We start from the raw sequence: 18,827 nt of genomic DNA, 5'->3' as shown, positions 1-18,827 counted from the left end.
TTGCCGCCAAGTCCAATATGTACGTAGTTCTCGACTTTGCCAACAAAAGAATTGAGATTCAAGTAAGTGCAACAATAATAATAATGCCAACAAAAGTCATGAAATGTATTTCTAAGACACGCAATTTTCCAAAAATAAATTTAAAACACAATTTCTTGTTAGGTTTTGGTACAACATTGTTTGCTTCATCAGTTTAAATAGCAAACAATTTACACAAAGTAAATTATATAAGTTGAAACTTAGTATTTGAGTTTTTGAGTTTTTACCAGCAAACCACATATTCGATTATCTACCAAAACTATTTTTCCCTTTTGAAATTGCGTTTTAAATTTATACTAGAATCAGTGAAATATTCACCTAGATCAACCTTAGGTTTATAAATGTCTGCAGTCAATCTTCTTTTAATCCATTCCCATCTATAAGACTAATCCTCAACATTCCTTTCTCAATTATTACTATTACTCTCTATATATCTATCTATCTATCTTCACATCGCTCTATTAACTACCCAAAAATTTTTATGTGTTATATTTTTGTAATACCTACATATTTTAATATACTTTAATCTGTAGTCGATTCTTGGAATCTTTAAAACTATTATGGATGCTAATAATAAAAAATGGATTGACGATTCGAGTTCAAGATTAGCTTTTTTATATAAGATTATTTGACTCCCGTGTTTAACATTTATTATTTTTCAGGTTGTACGGAACTATCGGAAACCTTTAGTAGTGGTTGCTCCCAAGATACTGCTTCGTTCGCCCGACGCTTTGTCATCTCTGACGGACTTTACACCAGGCACACACTTCAAGCCTGTCATTGGTCAGTTTTTGAATAAACTAGATACAATAATGATAAACAATGATTTTACTTTTATCAACATCGATATGAGACACTATTAATATGTATTACGGAAATTTAAGATTTTATATATTTGACACTAATCACAATTTAAGCCAATGGAGAAAATAACCTAAAAAAAAAATATCTTATGGCTTGTACTTGTAGCTGTACAGTTAGCAAATAAAGTTATAATAATATTTATTGTCCTAAAGATATTGTGTTATTTTAATATAATTTATACCCAAGATTGGCCTTAAATACAAATTTGTTATAACAGTATTAAAAGCTAGATATCTTAGCAATAGTCTGGATTTACTGATACAAGATTTATTAGTTTCTTGCCATTTTTCATTTAAGTTGAACTTTTCCGTAGTGGTGTATAGCATTAGTCTATACCATAGGATGTTTTAATTTTCCCAGTTTACAATTTCTGTACGACGATATAAATCTCTTATTATGACACTGCAGACATTACAACAAAAATAATAAAACATGAATATCTTCAAAACGTATTAGTTGTTATTACGTTTTCAATTTGTAAACGCGGTCACGTCTGTTAGCATACATTTTCGTTTGTCTTTTAGCTGAGCATACTTCAAAAGAAACGTGACGAAAAATTTAGAGGAACATTCAATAAACAGTGAAGGGAATAATACAAATTAGCAAAGCTACGTGAATTGCGTTTTTTTTAAAATCGTAATCATATTATTTTGACTTAAATACTTTAGAAGAACTTATGGCTTACAATACTACTAATGTTTTAACAAAATAATTTAGTTTTGCCCACAATCAACAATCATATCAATCTACAGTACCATTCCGATAGCCTGCTCTCATTGGAAGTGAGGTTAGATTTATATACTTTAGTTCATTCACTGTGTAATATGTTGTTTGTGTAGGTGACAGTGTTGCTGAGCCATTAAAGGTGAAACGAGTGATTCTGGTTACGGGGAAACATTACTACGAATTACACAAAGAGAGACTAAAGAATAAAATCGACGACGTCGCTATTGTAAGAGTTGAATCGTTGAGCCCGTTTCCAGTTTACGATATACAAAGGGAGCTGGAGAAATATGGGAATGCTAGAAGTGAGTAAATCTTACTATAATCTGGTTTATTGGTAGAACAAATATTTTACCCTTGACTAAGTAGAAAATTACAAAAGTACGCCAACCTTCGACTGACAGATAGAAGTTATTAAAAATAATGGCTCACATAATGGCTATAGATAATAAAATTGATTGTTAGAAAAATGGCAAGTTGTATATGCAATTACAATAGCAGTAGAGTAAACACAAATTAATACAAGCCATTGCCTACTGTCCTAATCTTCGATTAACTTTACGATTTCGAATCATTATTTTAGTACCTACTGATTTTTTTGCAGTCAGTACTATCTCGTGTGTAAGGATAGAGAAAAAATTATAACGTCGTCATTTTAAATTATTTTCTGTGTTGAGTCAGATATATACTTGCATACACAAGCGATAGAATTGTTTGTTCAGGGGAATAATGATACATTTAATGATTCTTTTTTCCATGTTATATTACAAAGTTGGATGTTCACTACAGCTCCCCTTATAAAACCTAGAAACGAGATGTTATTTCACAAATATTGTGTTAACATAATTTATGGAAGAATAGAGGCTATTTTTATTTAATTTCATTTTTATTAATTGTAAGTTAGTGCTTAACATAGCTTTATTAATAGGATACTTAATTTTTATTTAGTTCTTAATCATTTTGATCTTCACTCTGTCTAAATTTTATTACTTTTTTTGGGAAGAGGAGAACATACGAGCCCTGAAACATCAAGTGATTAACCCGTATGATGTTAAGTGATCACCGCCGCCCATACTTGCAACGCCGACGAGGAATCACAAGAGCGTTGCCGACCTTTAAAAAAAATGTACGATGATATTTTTAAATTGTGGCGCGTCGTGGAAAGGTGGAATCAGCTCTTCGGAAAACTCCCCATGATAATGGTGGTAGAAGACACACAATGAAGCGACGTCTCTACGCAGCGCCGGTGATCGAGCGGTTCACAGAGCACTGGATTATTTAGAATAATTAGCTATACGATTCCAGTAAACTTATTCGTAGTATATGCCTATTATAATAATTTTAAATAGCAAATGTTAATATTCTTCTCAACATAAGCAGCTTTACGAATCGGTGGCAGTGCAAATAAATTTAATTGAAGAGTTTTTATAAACCTACTTGAACTAAAATATTTAGCCTTAACTTTATACAATACTAGCAGACCCGACAGACGATGTCCTGTACACACTTGAAAAATTTGAAAAATCCGTCCTGACGTTAAGAGAAGATCTCTAACATACGATTATATGTCGACTGTTTTGAGAATCTGAACCAATCTCAAATTCACTGGAACACTCTGAAAAATCATCAAAATCGGTCCAGCCATTTAGGACGCAGTTCAGTTGCGAATCTAAACCATCCTCGAACAAACAAGCACTTGAACAAACACAGATCAGACAATTTCATTCAAATCGGTCCAGACGCTTAGGAGGAGTTCACTGTCAACACACGTACAGAAGAATCATATGTATAAATATGTATAAATATTGCCAACGACTTCCATTTTATATACTGTAACAAATGTGAAAAGTTTGTTGTGAGTGAAAAAATATAATATTCCATGGACCGTGAAAGATTATAAAATTTTATGCAATAATTTAATTCAAATACCGAATGGCTCATTGAGTCCACGTCTAATAAACATCCTATAAATAAAGCAAAAGTTATAAGCTAATAACATTTTCTCAGAGTTGTCAATACATTGAACGAAAACCAATGAATTATTAATGAAGTTGATATTAATTTCGACTCGATTCTGAATATTTTGATACACAATATTTGTTTGCATTCGCGTTATAATCAAACTCGATTACTTATTCGTTTTTTAAAATGCATTGACTTTCTAACACGAAAGTTCATTACACAAGAGTCCATCTCTTGGATATTTCTATTATCTATATATTATATTCATATTACCAGTGGGAAGCTCCTTTGCACAGGATGCCGGCTAGATTATGGGTACCAGAATGGCGCCTATTTCTGCCGTGAAGCAGTAATGTGTTAGCATTATTGTGTTTCAGTCTGAAGGGCGCCGTAGCTAGTGAAATTACTGGGCAAATGAGACTTAGCATGTCTCAAGGTGACGAGCGCAATTGTGGTGCCACTCAGAATTTTTGGGTTTTTCAAGAATGCTGAGCGGCACTGCATTGTAATGGGCAGGGTGTATACTGAACGTCCTACTCGTCTCGTTCCTAATTATTATATAAAATAAGTTAAGTTCCCAAATAGAATACATGCCATCTAATTTCGTTGTTGCCAGTGTCACTGTTATCTGAAAAGTAAAATTATTAGCTAACTTTTCAATCTAATTTAACTGGAACAAGGGGAAGGGCGCTGGTGTGGAACGCGATTTGCGTTGACACTCTGGCTCTTTCTCGTGTCCAAGTTATGCCAGTTGATGCTGGGCTGCTATCATCGATTATGTATCGACGATCTGTATAGCCGAGTGATTAGCAATCCTACCTACTAAGCTAGAGGTCCTGGGTTGATGAATATGCAACCCATAACACAGGCTATACATGCCTAATTTGGGACAAGGTAATTTGTGTAAAAAGTATGTCAAAGTATGTCAATATCTTATCTATTACTATTAAAATTGAATTTATTTATCAATAACTTTGCATTATCCTCAAGTACAATTATTATTGAAACTGATACCAAAAAACAGACCTCGTAAAGATCTACTAACACAGGAATTCACGATGTCTAAGCCTGAACCTGAACTTAACTTTTTATAATAAAAAATGATATTCTACACATTCATTGTGCAAAGAATATTAATCTTTCTTAAATTATAACATTTCAGTATAATATTATACAATAGTTTAAAAAAAAGAGCAAAAAATTCTCTTTGGTATTCGAAAACATCCTAACATTAGATAAATCGGTTAAAGCTAAAGGTTGAAATTTAAAATTAACATCAATTTCTGCCTTATCGACGATAGACAAAAATTATATAAATTAACAAAATTCTTATGTTGCAAATTGAAAAATAGAATAATTTTATCAAATTAATGTATTGCCATTTGTCCTCGATAAATTTACGGAGTTTGAACGAAATCTGGCCGTTTAAAATGGGTAAAAATCGCGCCCAAATGAGTCGATTACAAACAAATATACATACAGGTGAAGCTAATAAAAAGTGTGTAAAAAAGCATTTTCTTTCCTCAAACAAATCCATTGGTTAGGTCATTCAAAGTTCGTTTTGTGTAATGAAACTCTCCCGCTTTCCTAGAGGAATAACGGGAACATTTTCTATTATTAAACCACAATATTGTGGCCTCTCTCGACGTGTTTTCCAATAATCTAGTTACAGTTGAATCGCAATTGAACATCCATTGGTCGTTATTTCCAGTTTCTCATATCTGTATTGGGTAGACGGATTATATTATACTTCCAAAACTTATTTTAGTTTCGTATAAAACAGAAATGGAATTGCTGGCATGGCACATGGTTTGTGTAAGAATATAATAATTATAAATCGTAAATTTATTCAGAATTATTACTTGTTTTATAGGGTTCTTTAGAAATATGTTAACAAATTAATGGAATAATTAATTTCAGAATTTATATGGAGTCAGGAGGAACACAGAAACATGGGTGCGTGGACTTTTGTGAAGCCACGATTCGAAAATATGCTTGGAAGAAAGGTAAAGTGTATGGACACTCACAAATAATGTGTTATCTATTGGTAACAGGATTTATATTATACCTCAGAAACATAACTTCTTTATGATATTTAGTACCTTTAGATAAAACATTTTGTTTAAATTGGATTGAGACTCTGAACTTTAAAACTTAAACTATTATAATATTAGTATAATGAAACTAATATTTAATAAAATATCTTGTTAACAGCTAATTTATTCCGGTCGAAGTGAAGCTGCTACTCCAGCCGTTGGCGCCGCGGTTCTTCATAGAGCTGAAGTTGAGCACATCATTCGAGATCCGCTATACAATATTATTTAATGCATTTTATTTTCATTTAATATAAGCGTTACTACTGTTTTTGTACTTTATCTGATTTCCAGATTATATCATTGATTACACAGATTGGTTCTGTACTTTTTACTATATACAGTAGAACCCGCATAATACGCCATTTTACGCCAGTCCCTGCAACGTGAATAACACAAAAATGGAGCCCTAATTGAGAATGATAAAGACAAAGAGGAGTCAACTCCGATTTTGTCAATCACCCAGGCATTATCAGCTATTAGCGATATAAGACACCTTGCAGCTTCTTAAAATCAAAGCGAAGACGCACTGCATGGTTAAATTATGGTGAACATCTTTTAATTGCAAATGCATCTAAACTTTTCTGTCAAACCAAAAGTAAGTGATTACTTTACATCACGTAATTAAAATAACACTGTGTATTTAATTTAATTTCTAAATGTTTAATTAATACCTATTTAAACGATATTAGAATATAATAATATAATGCAGTACGTTTTATTTCCCTATCCGTATAAGACGCTTTCTCACTTAAGACGCGTTGTTGCTGGGTCCCTATGAAATCTGTATATCATTACAATGCTTTACATTGAAACAAATCTTAGCGTCCCCCGTTATATAGCAAAGAAATTATTAACACAACAATTAATTTCTTTAATTATTCCATCAACAAGGACTTGTTGGATTTAAGCTAAAAGAGACTCCTAAGCTTACAAAGCCATTATTTTAGAAAGATTATATAATTAAATACTGGCTAAATTGAAATATTAAACTGTACAGAATTTTTTATACAGTTGTACATGTGTTGCTTTGTTCTTGTTTAACACACATATATATATATATATATATTTAATAAATAAACAACATCTTCAGTTTCGTGATACGACTAGCGAGAAAATGTGTGGATATATGGATTTAAAAAATTATTTCTTTATATTATAAATGACATTATTTGTTTTACAGTTATCTATTAGAAATGATAAAATGGACATGATAATAACATTGCTTCCATATCCACCTCTATACCTGTATGTATCTAGCTCAAATTAATATTGATGGGAGTAGTAAAATCAGCCTGTAGGTGGAAATAATGTTAATATAACACATACATATACCGCATAGTTTGTCACTGACTTTACTACCTACTATACCGTAGATTGATTGTAGTTTTGCTAACGAATTTAAGTAAATTCTTAGACCTCCTATAATCTTCAATCATTATTAGAAAATCGTTTACGAAAATACGGAATAATGCTAGCATCAATTTATTTTACATTTTTTTATTTTAGTGCATTTTGGATTTTTAGCAAAGAAGTCCCATTAAATATTATTAGAAAATTATTTGATGGAATGTTAAAATATGAATTAAGTTATCATTAATCCTTTAATAACATTTATCCTTTATCCTTGTCTGTAACCTATAAAAATTTGCGTTAGGTCCTTTACAGAAATATTCCCAAGTTCCGATATTAGGCGTAGTCATAGCGTAGCATTTAAACTTAAGAACTGTTAGATCAATACTGCGTAGCAACAACAAACTTCTATCCAATTCAAATGTGAAATTAAATTGTGATTATAAAATGGCTGGTAAAGGGAAAGGCAAGAAAAAAGAAAAGGATGAAGGTGAAAAGAAGAAAGGCAAGAAAGGTGGACCTAGAATAAAGAAGGGAAAATCGAAAGGCAGATGCAACGTGGATATGTTAACTGATGCTGCAATGGATAATGTTTATTATGCGTGCCATAATGTGCAAGAGCTATTGCAAGCTAGAGGCTTTCATCCACCAGACTTCAACAAGAAGAAAAAGAAAGGGAAACGCTGAACCAATATTTGAAATAATAATATAAATGTATTGAAGTTGATTGTGCTTTTTATTGGAGTAATTTGGTGTTGCGTTTGTTGTGTGTCAGATCAATGTCATTTTGTTTATTCGATACAATGACGTTTTATACGCATAGTTCATATAATTCGCAGTCTGATACCAGAACGGCAAAAGTGTGCTTGAAGACAATGACAATTACCAGTGGGAGGCTCCTTTGCACTGGATGCCGGCTCGATTATGGGTACCACACCGACGCCTTGAAGCAGAAATGTGTAAGTTTTACTGTGTTTCGATCTGAAGGGCGCCGTAGCTAGTGAAATTACTGGGCAAATGAGATTTGACATCTTATGTCTCAAGGTTACGAGCGTAGTTGTAGTGCCGCTCAGATTTTTTTGGGGTTTTCAATCATCTTGAGCGGCACTGCATTGTTATTGGCAAGGCGTATTAATTACCACCAGCTGAACGTCCCGCCCGCCTCCTCCCATAATTTCATTAAAAAAAATGTAAGCACACTTTTCTCCTTAGTCGTCTATCAACTGTCACTGTCTGGATTATATCAGAACTGAATACATGTTTTACATTGCTGGTTATTCACCAAGGATATTTTAAACAACTGGAGTAAATGCGGCTATGTGTATAGATATAGCAGTTGAAGCTTATTACTGTGTAATGTTAATTGAGGTATGTTCCATATTTCGGCTTTGTTTTTATACGAATTTATTTGTCTATATGTATAGAACGTCATTAAATAGAGATTAAACTTTTTTAGTAAACCACAAATGGCATGAGTCGGCATTTTAACGAATTTCTGCCTTTAGATTGTGGTCTATTGATGCCCTTTTCTGATTAGAATCATGTTTTTGATATAAGATTCTATATTACCTGGTTGGTACAAAGGTGGCTAGAGAGACGCTATAGTTTAGATGTGGTATAGGGCTCTATATCGCTTCGATTGTTGGGCGGAACACAAACCCAAAAATAGATGTAGGGCCTCGTAATACAATATTTTATCTGAATATTTGCAACTAGCAGCTTGCCCACCTTAAATATACAGTTATAATAAAACGTGTTTTAATCCAATCAAAATTGTTTTATTCCTACGTAAGCAATGCTCTCGTGCGAAAGGAGCCTTAAGTTAACGATGTTAATTATAATAGAAACAGTAATTAAACACTTCAACAATTTGTGAGCGTGAATACACCCTTGCTTTCAATTAATTGTAGGCGTTAAAATTCGTTTGATTAACTTCACTCTTGTACTTATAGCTAGCTACTCGTAATATATAATAATACTAGTTTTAGTCCGGTCAATATAGGCATTTAAAATAACTAAAATTCCCGGAAAGCCAAATATACGTGGAGACCTGGGGTTTACCATTACAAGTAAAGTTTTAAAAGTCCCCATCGATCCTATGTGTGCTACAAAAGTTATTCGGGGTCAAAGGTCAATAAGGTTTTTTGGCTTTTTCTCAAAAACGGTAAGTTTTATCAAAAAACCTCATACCAAAGTTGTAGATCTTAAAATTCCCTACAAAAACGGTCTTTATATTTTTTTCGATTCTAAGAGTCACAGTATACATGATATGCACATATACGCCACGTATATCACATCAGGCGCTTAAGACAAGTATAAATACATATTTGTATCGTTTTTATATATATTACGTATTTGGCGACCTGTATAGCCGAGTGGTTAGCGATCCTACCTACTAAGCTAGAGGTCCCGGGCTCGAATCCCGGTAGGTGCATGCATTTATATGATGAATATGGACGTTTGTTTCCGAGTCATGGATGTTTAAATGTATTTATGTATGTAAATATGTATGTTTATATGAATTTACGTATGTTTAAGTAAGTATATTGTATTAAATATATCATTGTCTTGTAACCCATAACACAGGCTATATATGCTTAACTTGGGGCAAGATAATTTGTGTGAGAAGTGTGTCAATATTATTATTGTGTCAATATTATTACACTATTCTGAAAACATTAATTATTCAAAAGATAGTCAGTCCCTAAGTCAAAGGTTACACGCTCAATCTGGCGTCAGTTCAGTCCATCAGTTTGGTCCGGCTAAGACTGATGCCAGAATGATGAATGAAAAACACGCTTACACGCTCAGTCTGGAATGGCAGCAGACTTGGCACGTCTTGCTCCATTCGGGGACGGAGACTGACTGACGAGAGAATGATTCGAGCGGTTACACGATCAGTCTGGCATCAGTCTGCTGTCATTCACAACAGAATGATGAAAAATATTTCATTTATGTCATTCTGGACCATCAGTCCGTCAGTCAACCGGTTAGACGATAATTCTCCCGTCATTCTGATGGACTGAACTGACGCCAGACTGAGCGTGTAACCTTTGAAGTGAATCCCCTCTACCCACGTGGCCTTGAAATACATCTGGCTAATCTATTGTCCGTAGGTCTCATTCATAGTTAGTTCAACGGTTTTACATTTAAATTGTTTAAACATTGGACTGCAATGAAATTATCTTTTAATTAGGCACATTACTTTAATTTTATCTTATTTTTCTACAGCATCATCATACTCAAGGCATTTATAAATGTTTGATTTTAATTTGAACTTGATACCGCCTCGCGTTTTTGTGACCTTGTCCGATGGACAGACGGACTAAGCATTGAAATAGGGTTATTTTTTTGGGTAGAAACCCTTTTATTATCATTCGAAAAATCCTATTATTTACTATATTTCTTATCAAACATAAAAGTCAAAGTCAAATAAACTTTATTAGGCTTTAATTAAGCTCTTTTAAATCGTTACTATAAATATTTCTTTTATATTGCTGAATCTACCATATTATGTTCGGTAAAAGTAGAGCTCGTGAGAAGAACATACAAGAAACTCAACGGCCTCTTTGTTCAATCAAATAGAGTATTTTACCATGTCTGTAATATACATAACAAATTAGTTTGTAAGGTTCTGCACCCAATATATGAATCGTGTCTAAATAATATAGATTAATTCATAAAAAAAACGCACTTCCCGGTAAATTTACTTTTTGGCAGTGTACGTTAAGTCCTGTGGCTTATTCATATTCCTACATTGTTTTATTTAGTACGTAAGTATATACAAAGAACTTATTTTTATAAGAGGAGAAATAAGGACGGAAATCAACATATATATTATAGCTTATATATCTTCTTCCGAGGCCGTAAATAATAAAAAATTAAGAATTAATAATATTTTTTATTATCTATTGACAAATTGACATTTATCAAGATGGCTAATTCTCAGTATCAAAATGACATAAAGCAATATATTCATTTTTAACGTAAAATATCAAAAAATCTCAAGGATAATGATAACCATTATGGCAAAAATTCAAATTAAATCTTATTAAAACTTCAGGAATTTGAATTACCTGTTAATTAAATCCACAAGTCTTCCGAGAATTTTGATAAAAATGAATATTTTATGAGCCTTAGGAAAGTCTTGGGTAAGTAAAGTACTTAATTGTGTATTATTCAAATATATTCTCGTACTGGTTCCTTAATAGGATTTTAACACTTATTACATAAACAAGAAATAATTAAATACATAATTTATCATCATAAATATTCGGCTAATACCATCGTATTAGCCGAATACGATGGTATTAGCCGAATACAATACATATTAATAAAAATGCTTAATAACAATAGGGCAAAGAACCTTTATTCCAAAAGTGGAGTTTGCTAAGTGTGAAATACTCACATTTTTTTTGTAAATCGTCTTCAGATTGTCATTGGCAATGTCCAAAAGGCAAATAATCCTACTATGAAAAAAAACTACATGCTTTCAGTATTTCTTTTAAGTGTATCGTAAATTTTGATAAATTTGTAGCAAACAATGAGTGGAATAGCCGTGGGAATAGATTTAGGTACCACATACTCCTGTGTGGGAGTATTCCAGCATGGCAAAGTGGAGATCATTGCCAATGACCAAGGAAACCGGACCACTCCATCCTATGTCGCTTTTACTGACACCGAGAGACTCATCGGCGACGCTGCTAAGAACCAGGTTAACTTATACTACCCAGAATTACCCAGATTATGTCATAAGGACTCAAACATGTAGATTAAACGGGTGTGCCAATATTGTACTGAATATCTTCATGCAATAGTCAATAAAGAATGTCATATCAACGTCCTAAATATAGTGAATACATATTAATTAATATAACATTTTTTGCGCGAGCATCCGTCTTATTATTATTTATATTTTCCCTAACCCACTAAAATAAGTTTAACTTTCAATATTAATTTAAATTTCAAAAAATATTACTTTTTGAAGTAAAACTTCTTTTGACGCGACTATGAGGTAACTGGACGACAATGCAACGGAACCGGAAGTCCGTTACGGCAAGATGGCGTCACTTTTCTGTACCATCCGGTTTTTGGTTTCTTTTTCCATCATTAGGACAGGAAAGGGTTTGAGCCCATACAGCCATACTCGTTAATATTCATTAACAACGTCATATTGAAATGTGGAAATTAATAATCTAACCTTCAATTTCTTATTTTCAGTTTTTTATTTAATGAGTGAATATTTTAAAACATGGAAGTGGTCTTTAATGAGTTATAAATAGAACATAAAATAAAAATTTTAATCAGTTAAATAACATATTTTGATTTATTCTAGGTAGAGAATGAAATGCTTTCTTTGCTTATTAGATGAGGTATATTGTCAGCGTTTCCAAGAAAATAAAATAGCAAAAAATCTAACAATACTCCTAGCTCTTTAGCAATACTCGAATGCTTTGTTTTACTTCAATCGCGCGTAAAGATCACACGCACACTTTTTTTTTTGTTTATATACATTTTAAAATATTGTTTTATTACCTACCAAATTTATCGTTATAAATTCTAACCAAATTATATATACCATGTATTTCTTCATATGTAGGTTGCAATGAATCCAAAAAATACTGTTTATGATGCAAAAAGACTAATCGGCCGTAAATTTACTGACCCGACTGTTCAACAAGACATAAAAACTTGGCCGTTTGAAGTTGTATCAGAGGACGGTAAACCTAGAATTATTGTACAATATAAAGGAGAGAAAAAACGATTCTCACCTGAAGAGATTTCCTCAATGGTCCTATCAAAGATGAAAGAAACAGCGGAGACGTATCTTGGTGGTCATGTGAAAGACGCTGTTATAACAGTGCCAGCTTATTTTAATGATTCGCAGCGACAAGCAACCAAAGATGCAGGATTGATTACCGGTATTAATGTGCTTCGAATAATAAACGAACCCACTGCAGCAGCGTTGGCGTACGGTTTGGACAAGAACTTAAAAGGGGAGAAAAACGTACTTATATTCGACCTTGGCGGTGGAACTTTTGACGTATCAATACTACAAATATCTGAAGGGTCCCTGTTTGAAGTAAGATCTACATCTGGAGATACACATTTGGGTGGAGAAGATTTTGACAACAGAATGGTGGAACACTTCAGTCAAGAGTTTGAACGAAAATACAAGAAAAATATAAAAGACAATGCAAAATCCGTAAGGCGCCTAAAAACAGCGAGTGAGAGAGCTAAAAGGACTCTTTCTTCAAGCACAGAAGCCAGCTTAGAAGTCGATGCATTGTATGGTGGCATTGATTTTTATTCAAAAATATCGAGAGCCCGTTTTGAAGAACTTTGTTCTGATTTGTTCCGTCACACGTTGGCACCAGTGGAGAATGCCCTGAAAGATGCAAAACTGAACACAAGAGAAATACATGATGTTGTAATGGTTGGTGGTTCGACAAGAATACCAAAAATTCAAAGGCTTTTACAAGTAAGTAAATTCTTGTCGCGTATTATTATTCTTATCTCTCTTTTTATATATATCGTGACACAATATATTATAGTAATATATCAATTACAAAATATCGCTTTTTATTAAATACATTCCGATGCTATCTGATTCCGATATACAACGTAAAATGACAACACATACTAAAAAGTTGTTTGTTGATTATTGCCGTACGGCAACGCTTTTTTATTATATGCAAAAGCGTACGCTTTGCCTCTGATTAAAGATTGCCCTTGTCCGTTCTTCCCGTTGTTTATTCCATAAGATTTGAATGTATGTAGTAGTAACCGTGTTTAGTATGGAACTCTAGGAATTAATATTATATAATTCTTGTAGTGGTACAATTTTTAAGAAAAGCGTATACTTACAACGAGGAAATACTGCTAGCCATTTTACTACTTCGAACATGTTATATTTGCTTGATTGTATTTACCAGGACTTCTTTAGTGGTAAAACCCTAAATCTTTCAATAAATCCGGACGAAGCAGTCGCCTATGGCGCCGCAGTGCAGGCAGCCATATTAACCGGATCAAAAGATGAGCGCATACAAGATGTCTTGCTGGTAGATATTACACCGTTATCTCTGGGCATTGAGACGGCTGGTGGAGTAATGACAAAATTGGTTGAACGGAACACAAGAATACCTATAGCGCAGAAAAAGATTTTCTCTACTTATGCCGATAGTCAGCCGGCAGTCACTATTCAAGTAAGTAATAATAATAAAGAGCAAAGCACACAAAAAATCACGCCTGTCTCACTTACGGATAGACAAAGTCTACGGACCTCCATTAACTCTAACGTACCCGGCTTCTTCTACTAGTATCATCCCCAACAACTCACTTATAAAAATTTAAATGGTATTAAAATTTAAGAACGATGCGGATTCGAACTATCTCTGTAGATTACGGCTAGTGCTTTAATTCGTCTAAGTGATTCGTCCAACTTCTTTAGCCGACCGTCCAATAACGTACTCCTCTATAATCCATGGCTTCCTTATTCAACTCTCCAGTTGCATCTTCACTTACAGGATCTGCATTATAGTTGAGTATCAAACTTAAGTATTATATCAGCATTTTATGGAATTGATTGAATGTTGCTCTTTCAAACGTAAACAAACACAAATATGTGTATATTTAATGCCAGTATTGAGTTAAATCACACAAAACAATATCAAACTAGTGCGCAACTCTTGGCACTCTTGCTTCTTTTAGTACATACCTACCCAAAGACAGTGGTACAATACTTCCACTCGTATAAACCCCAACAAACTCTCTTACAAAATTAAGGGACGATGCGGATTCGAACCCTCTCTATAGCTTACAGCTAGTGTTTTTAATCCAACAACTGTAACTTCTTTAGCCGACCATCCAATAACGCATCCTTTATAAACCATGGTTTCCTTGTTCAACTCTCCAGTTGCATCTTCATCTACAGGATCTGCATGATAGTTAGTATTAGAAATAGACGCAATTTCATATGCAAACATAAGAAATATGTGTATATTACAGTAAATAGTTAAATCACACAATATAATAAAAAATAAAGGCTCCATTCTTGGCACTCTTGCCACTTTTCAATACACGCGCAAAACAGTGGAACAATTCTTTCCACATTTGCCATACGTTTATGTTTCACCGATTCGCTCTACATGACTACACCAAGCTAACATTTTCTTTTTAATAAATCTCTTATGATATGAGACAGCTATCAGCGTCTCCCATATAGGTTTGCATCAGGTTTGCAAAGAAACTTTGGCATTGAAAACATCCTATAGAAATATAGATTGGCAGGAGGTATACTTAAGAAAATATTTTGGTAAATCCTACTATAATTACGATACTTATATTTTTAGATTAAGTGAAAAAAAATTGCCAACGAAATTTATTTCGTAGCAGAATCAATAGGTTCTATCCTACATCAAAAATAAATATAATATCTAGTAATGTTCATAACACCTTATATATATTTTGTTTGATATGAACAGGAAGACCCTAACTCTTGAATGGCAATTGCGCTCGTCACCTGGAAACATATGAATGTAGCTCAGTAATTTCTATATCTAAGGCGCCCTTCATACGGAAACACAAATGCTTGCTGTACACTACGTATTGCTTGGCGGCAGAAAAAGCAACGTAGGTACCAATCCACCGCACATCCTATAAAAAAAAAGCCTTCCTCAGTAGTGTGCTACACTGTAGTAGTGCTACAATAAGTATTGCAACTTAAAGTAGTGACTTTTGACAAGTTCTTTAAAATGCTATTTTGTAGGTATACGAAGGTGAACGGGTAATGACGAAGGATAATAATTTGTTGGGGACCTTTAATTTAACAGGAATTCCGCCGGCACCAAGAGGAATACCACAAATTGAGGTACTTACTGACTTATTTAATGTTATACTATCTCTCAGCTACTGGTATACTAAATTTTTTAGTTTAGTCTTATGGAACCAAATATTTTAGTACCTATAATTGACTCTGGATGGTATAAAAGCTTATCATTTATTTATAAAAAAATATATAAAATAAATTTTAATAAACTTTTAAGGTGACCTTTGACATTGACGCCAACGGCATTTTGAATGTAAGCGCCGAAGACAAAAGCACTGGTCGCTCGGAACGAATAACAATATCAAACGATAAAGGCCGCCTTAACAAAGCAGAGATTGAGAAGATGCTTCACGATGCGGAGAGATTCAAAGCTGAGGACGAATCTATTAGACAACGCGTCGAGTTGAGAAACCAGCTCGAGAGCTATTTGTTCGGATGTAAAGGTGTAAGTTAATTACGTATTTTTATGAAAGAGGAGGAGGATGAATTGTAGAATATAAGAAGTTTAAGTAAATAAGGCAAATTATAAAAAAGCTTTTACTTCCTTGGCATATTTAAGTACTGATCATCTGTATCGGAAAGGCTAATGCCGTTACCTCTCAAATGCGAAGGCGTCATTTCGTTCCTCACCACGTTGCTACCAATATGCTTTTGATTTTTGCCTTAGTATATTTGGGCACTTAGCTTTTTGATTCGGCCAAGCATGAAAGATTGAAAAGATATATTCCCACACTAACCAGCGCAGGCCGTCCCAAAAATTAGGAAGCAGCATTTTCAGTCTGCTGCAATTGCAGGCGTCTGAAAAAGACGCTGGTAATCGGAGGATCTATGCCAGTTGTTGGGTCACCTTCCTATACTCCGTAAGCACATGCTGAGACATGTATCGTGTCGTTCGAAGGTCAGACCAGAGATGACAAAAATACTCAGTGGCCGGACCAGCGCTTTGTAGAGCGCTAGAATGTGAGCCGGCCTGAAGTATTCCGTGCTCTATTTATGACGTCCAGATTCTTCGAAGCCAATTTGGCTTTGCCTTCCAGTTAATAACGGAATTGGCAATCACTCGAGATTTGTGGGATACAGTCTGATCAAGTGTACTTGTCTGCCTATCAAGCAACGGATTACGGGTTGGATCCCCACTGGATAAATTGCATATTTATTTAAGTACGTCTTACCCAGACGTATGTTGTCGAATATTTGCCAGATATTATATATATTTAAGTGTATATTTCATAAAATCTGATAGGGCATTGATCTTGCTATTAATTATATAACAAGACAATAAATCTTGACGCTCGAATTTTAACAGAAATCTGTTAAAATTCGAGCGCTCAATTCCAAAAATCGCCCACTTGGACTGGACTTACCTCGTAAATAACATGATTTACTATAGATAACACAAAAGAAACAAATATTAATGATTTCAATTGAATACATCAGGCTGCAGAAACTGCTGGTAACCGTCTAACAGACAGCGAGAAAAATGAAGTGATCACCGAATGTACCAACCAGCTGCGGTGGCTGGAGAGCAACCCTGACGCCTCGGCTGCAGAGCTTGAACAGCACTTAAAAAGTGCCCAGGTGGTCTGTCAGTCAGCTATGATGAAGCTACACGGTGCCTTGGGACCTTCTGGTTGCGCTAGAGCTGGCACAGCCGGCCCAAGAGTTGAAGAAATTGATTAAATAGACATAGAAATCCTTAAATATTTATAAAAATTTTAAGGTTAGGTTGGATACTTTTTTTCTTAGTGAAATATCAAAGAACTCTCACTAAAATAAATATCAATAAAATTAGTGTTTTTCATTCGACATATATTATAGCTATAGTTTGGCTTATTCGATAGTTTTTACCCAATAATACAATCATATTATATTTTTTAGTTTTTAATTGATTATTCAGATTCTTGCCTCAATTAATAATTTAGCGAGTCATATAGAATTTTCAGGAAATTCATAGTAAAGGTATTTAATTCATCATCAAAATAGAGACGAGCAGGTCATTCAACTGATGGTAATTGATACGCCCTGCCCATTAGAATGCAGTGCCCCTCAGGATTCTTTAAAAATCCCAAAAATTCTGAGTGCCACTACCATTGCGCTCGTCACCTTGAGACATGAGATGTTAAGTCTCAATTACCCAATAATTTCACTTACTACGGAGCCCTTCAGATTATATACATATATATTTGACACACATTACTGCTTCAGGGCAGAAATAGGCGCCGTTGTGGTACCAATAATCTAGCCGGCATCCTGTGCAAAGGAGCCTCCCACTGGTAAAATCATTTTGAGATAGAGAATTATTTATAGCATCATACATTCGATTTGCAGATTAATTACAATAATTTTCGTACTAAATATTTATTCGTATTTTATAACATCTCAAAAAAAACAAAGGCTAACTGAAAATTTATTTGACATTTGACATCTGTCTGACGTTGTCAATGTCAATTTGACACTATGAACAGTTAAACGAGCTCAAGAAAGTTAGCCCCCCAGATTTTTTTTTATTACATCGTTAGTTCGCCATTTGTTCTTGATTGTTCTCTATAAACATTTGTTTGTTCTCGATTTTTTTTTTAAATTTGCAATTTATTAAAATTGGTTAGGTTAGGTTATGTTAGAACAGTTAAAACAACGCACGAGCCGAGCGAAGCGTGCCGCGGCAGCGGCCGGCGAGTGCCAGAACCAAATAGTAGGCGTTTCCCCCCATTTTTAATTAATTGTTTTTAAATAAACAACAAAAGAACAAACAATTATTTATAGCGAACAATTAAGAACAAACTACGAACTAACGATATGCGATATTGAAAATTCAAAAATAGAAAAATTTTTTTTTAGGGGGCTAAGTTTGATTAGCCAAACGAGCGTTCGTAAATTAATATGTTTTTTTTTTTTGGTTTGCGTACCTATATAAGTAAGCAGACTCGAAATATCCAATCCTATAATTTATTATAGTACAGTTGGCA

The 18,827-nt window shown here is 33.8% G+C and overlaps 2 protein-coding genes across 3 annotated transcripts in view; both read left to right on the top strand.

Moving 5' to 3' along the window:
• LOC126976125 (probable 2-oxoglutarate dehydrogenase E1 component DHKTD1 homolog, mitochondrial) overlaps nt 1-5,997 on the top strand; it is a 40,096-nt gene extending 34,099 nt beyond the window's left edge. For both annotated transcript variants that reach the window (XM_050824324.1, XM_050824323.1), the window contains exons 17-20: nt 702-822; nt 1,743-1,931; nt 5,509-5,594; nt 5,803-5,997. In XM_050824324.1, the coding sequence (XP_050680281.1) occupies nt 702-822; nt 1,743-1,931; nt 5,509-5,594; nt 5,803-5,913 (507 nt within the window). In that variant the 3' untranslated portion in view covers nt 5,914-5,997. The remainder of the gene's footprint in view (nt 1-701; nt 823-1,742; nt 1,932-5,508; nt 5,595-5,802) is intronic.
• Nucleotides 5,998-10,992: 4,995 nt separating this feature from the next.
• LOC126976127 (heat shock protein 68-like) lies at nt 10,993-17,649 on the top strand. The gene is made up of 7 exons (XM_050824327.1): nt 10,993-11,185; nt 11,572-11,748; nt 12,634-13,515; nt 13,970-14,239; nt 15,802-15,903; nt 16,079-16,306; nt 17,299-17,649. The coding sequence occupies exons 2-7, from the start codon at nt 11,578-11,580 to the stop codon at nt 17,539-17,541; spliced, it is 1,896 nt and encodes a 631-aa protein (XP_050680284.1). The 5' UTR covers nt 10,993-11,185; nt 11,572-11,577; the 3' UTR covers nt 17,542-17,649.
• The last annotated feature ends 1,178 nt before the right edge of the window (nt 17,650-18,827 follow it).

The sequence above is a fragment of the Leptidea sinapis genome, chromosome 39 (genome assembly GCF_905404315.1).
Source record: "Leptidea sinapis chromosome 39, ilLepSina1.1, whole genome shotgun sequence".
In the NCBI taxonomy this organism is placed as follows: domain Eukaryota; kingdom Metazoa; phylum Arthropoda; class Insecta; order Lepidoptera; family Pieridae; genus Leptidea; species Leptidea sinapis.
Note: the sequence above shows the minus strand (reverse complement) of the source record. Positions and strands in the feature narration are given on the sequence as shown.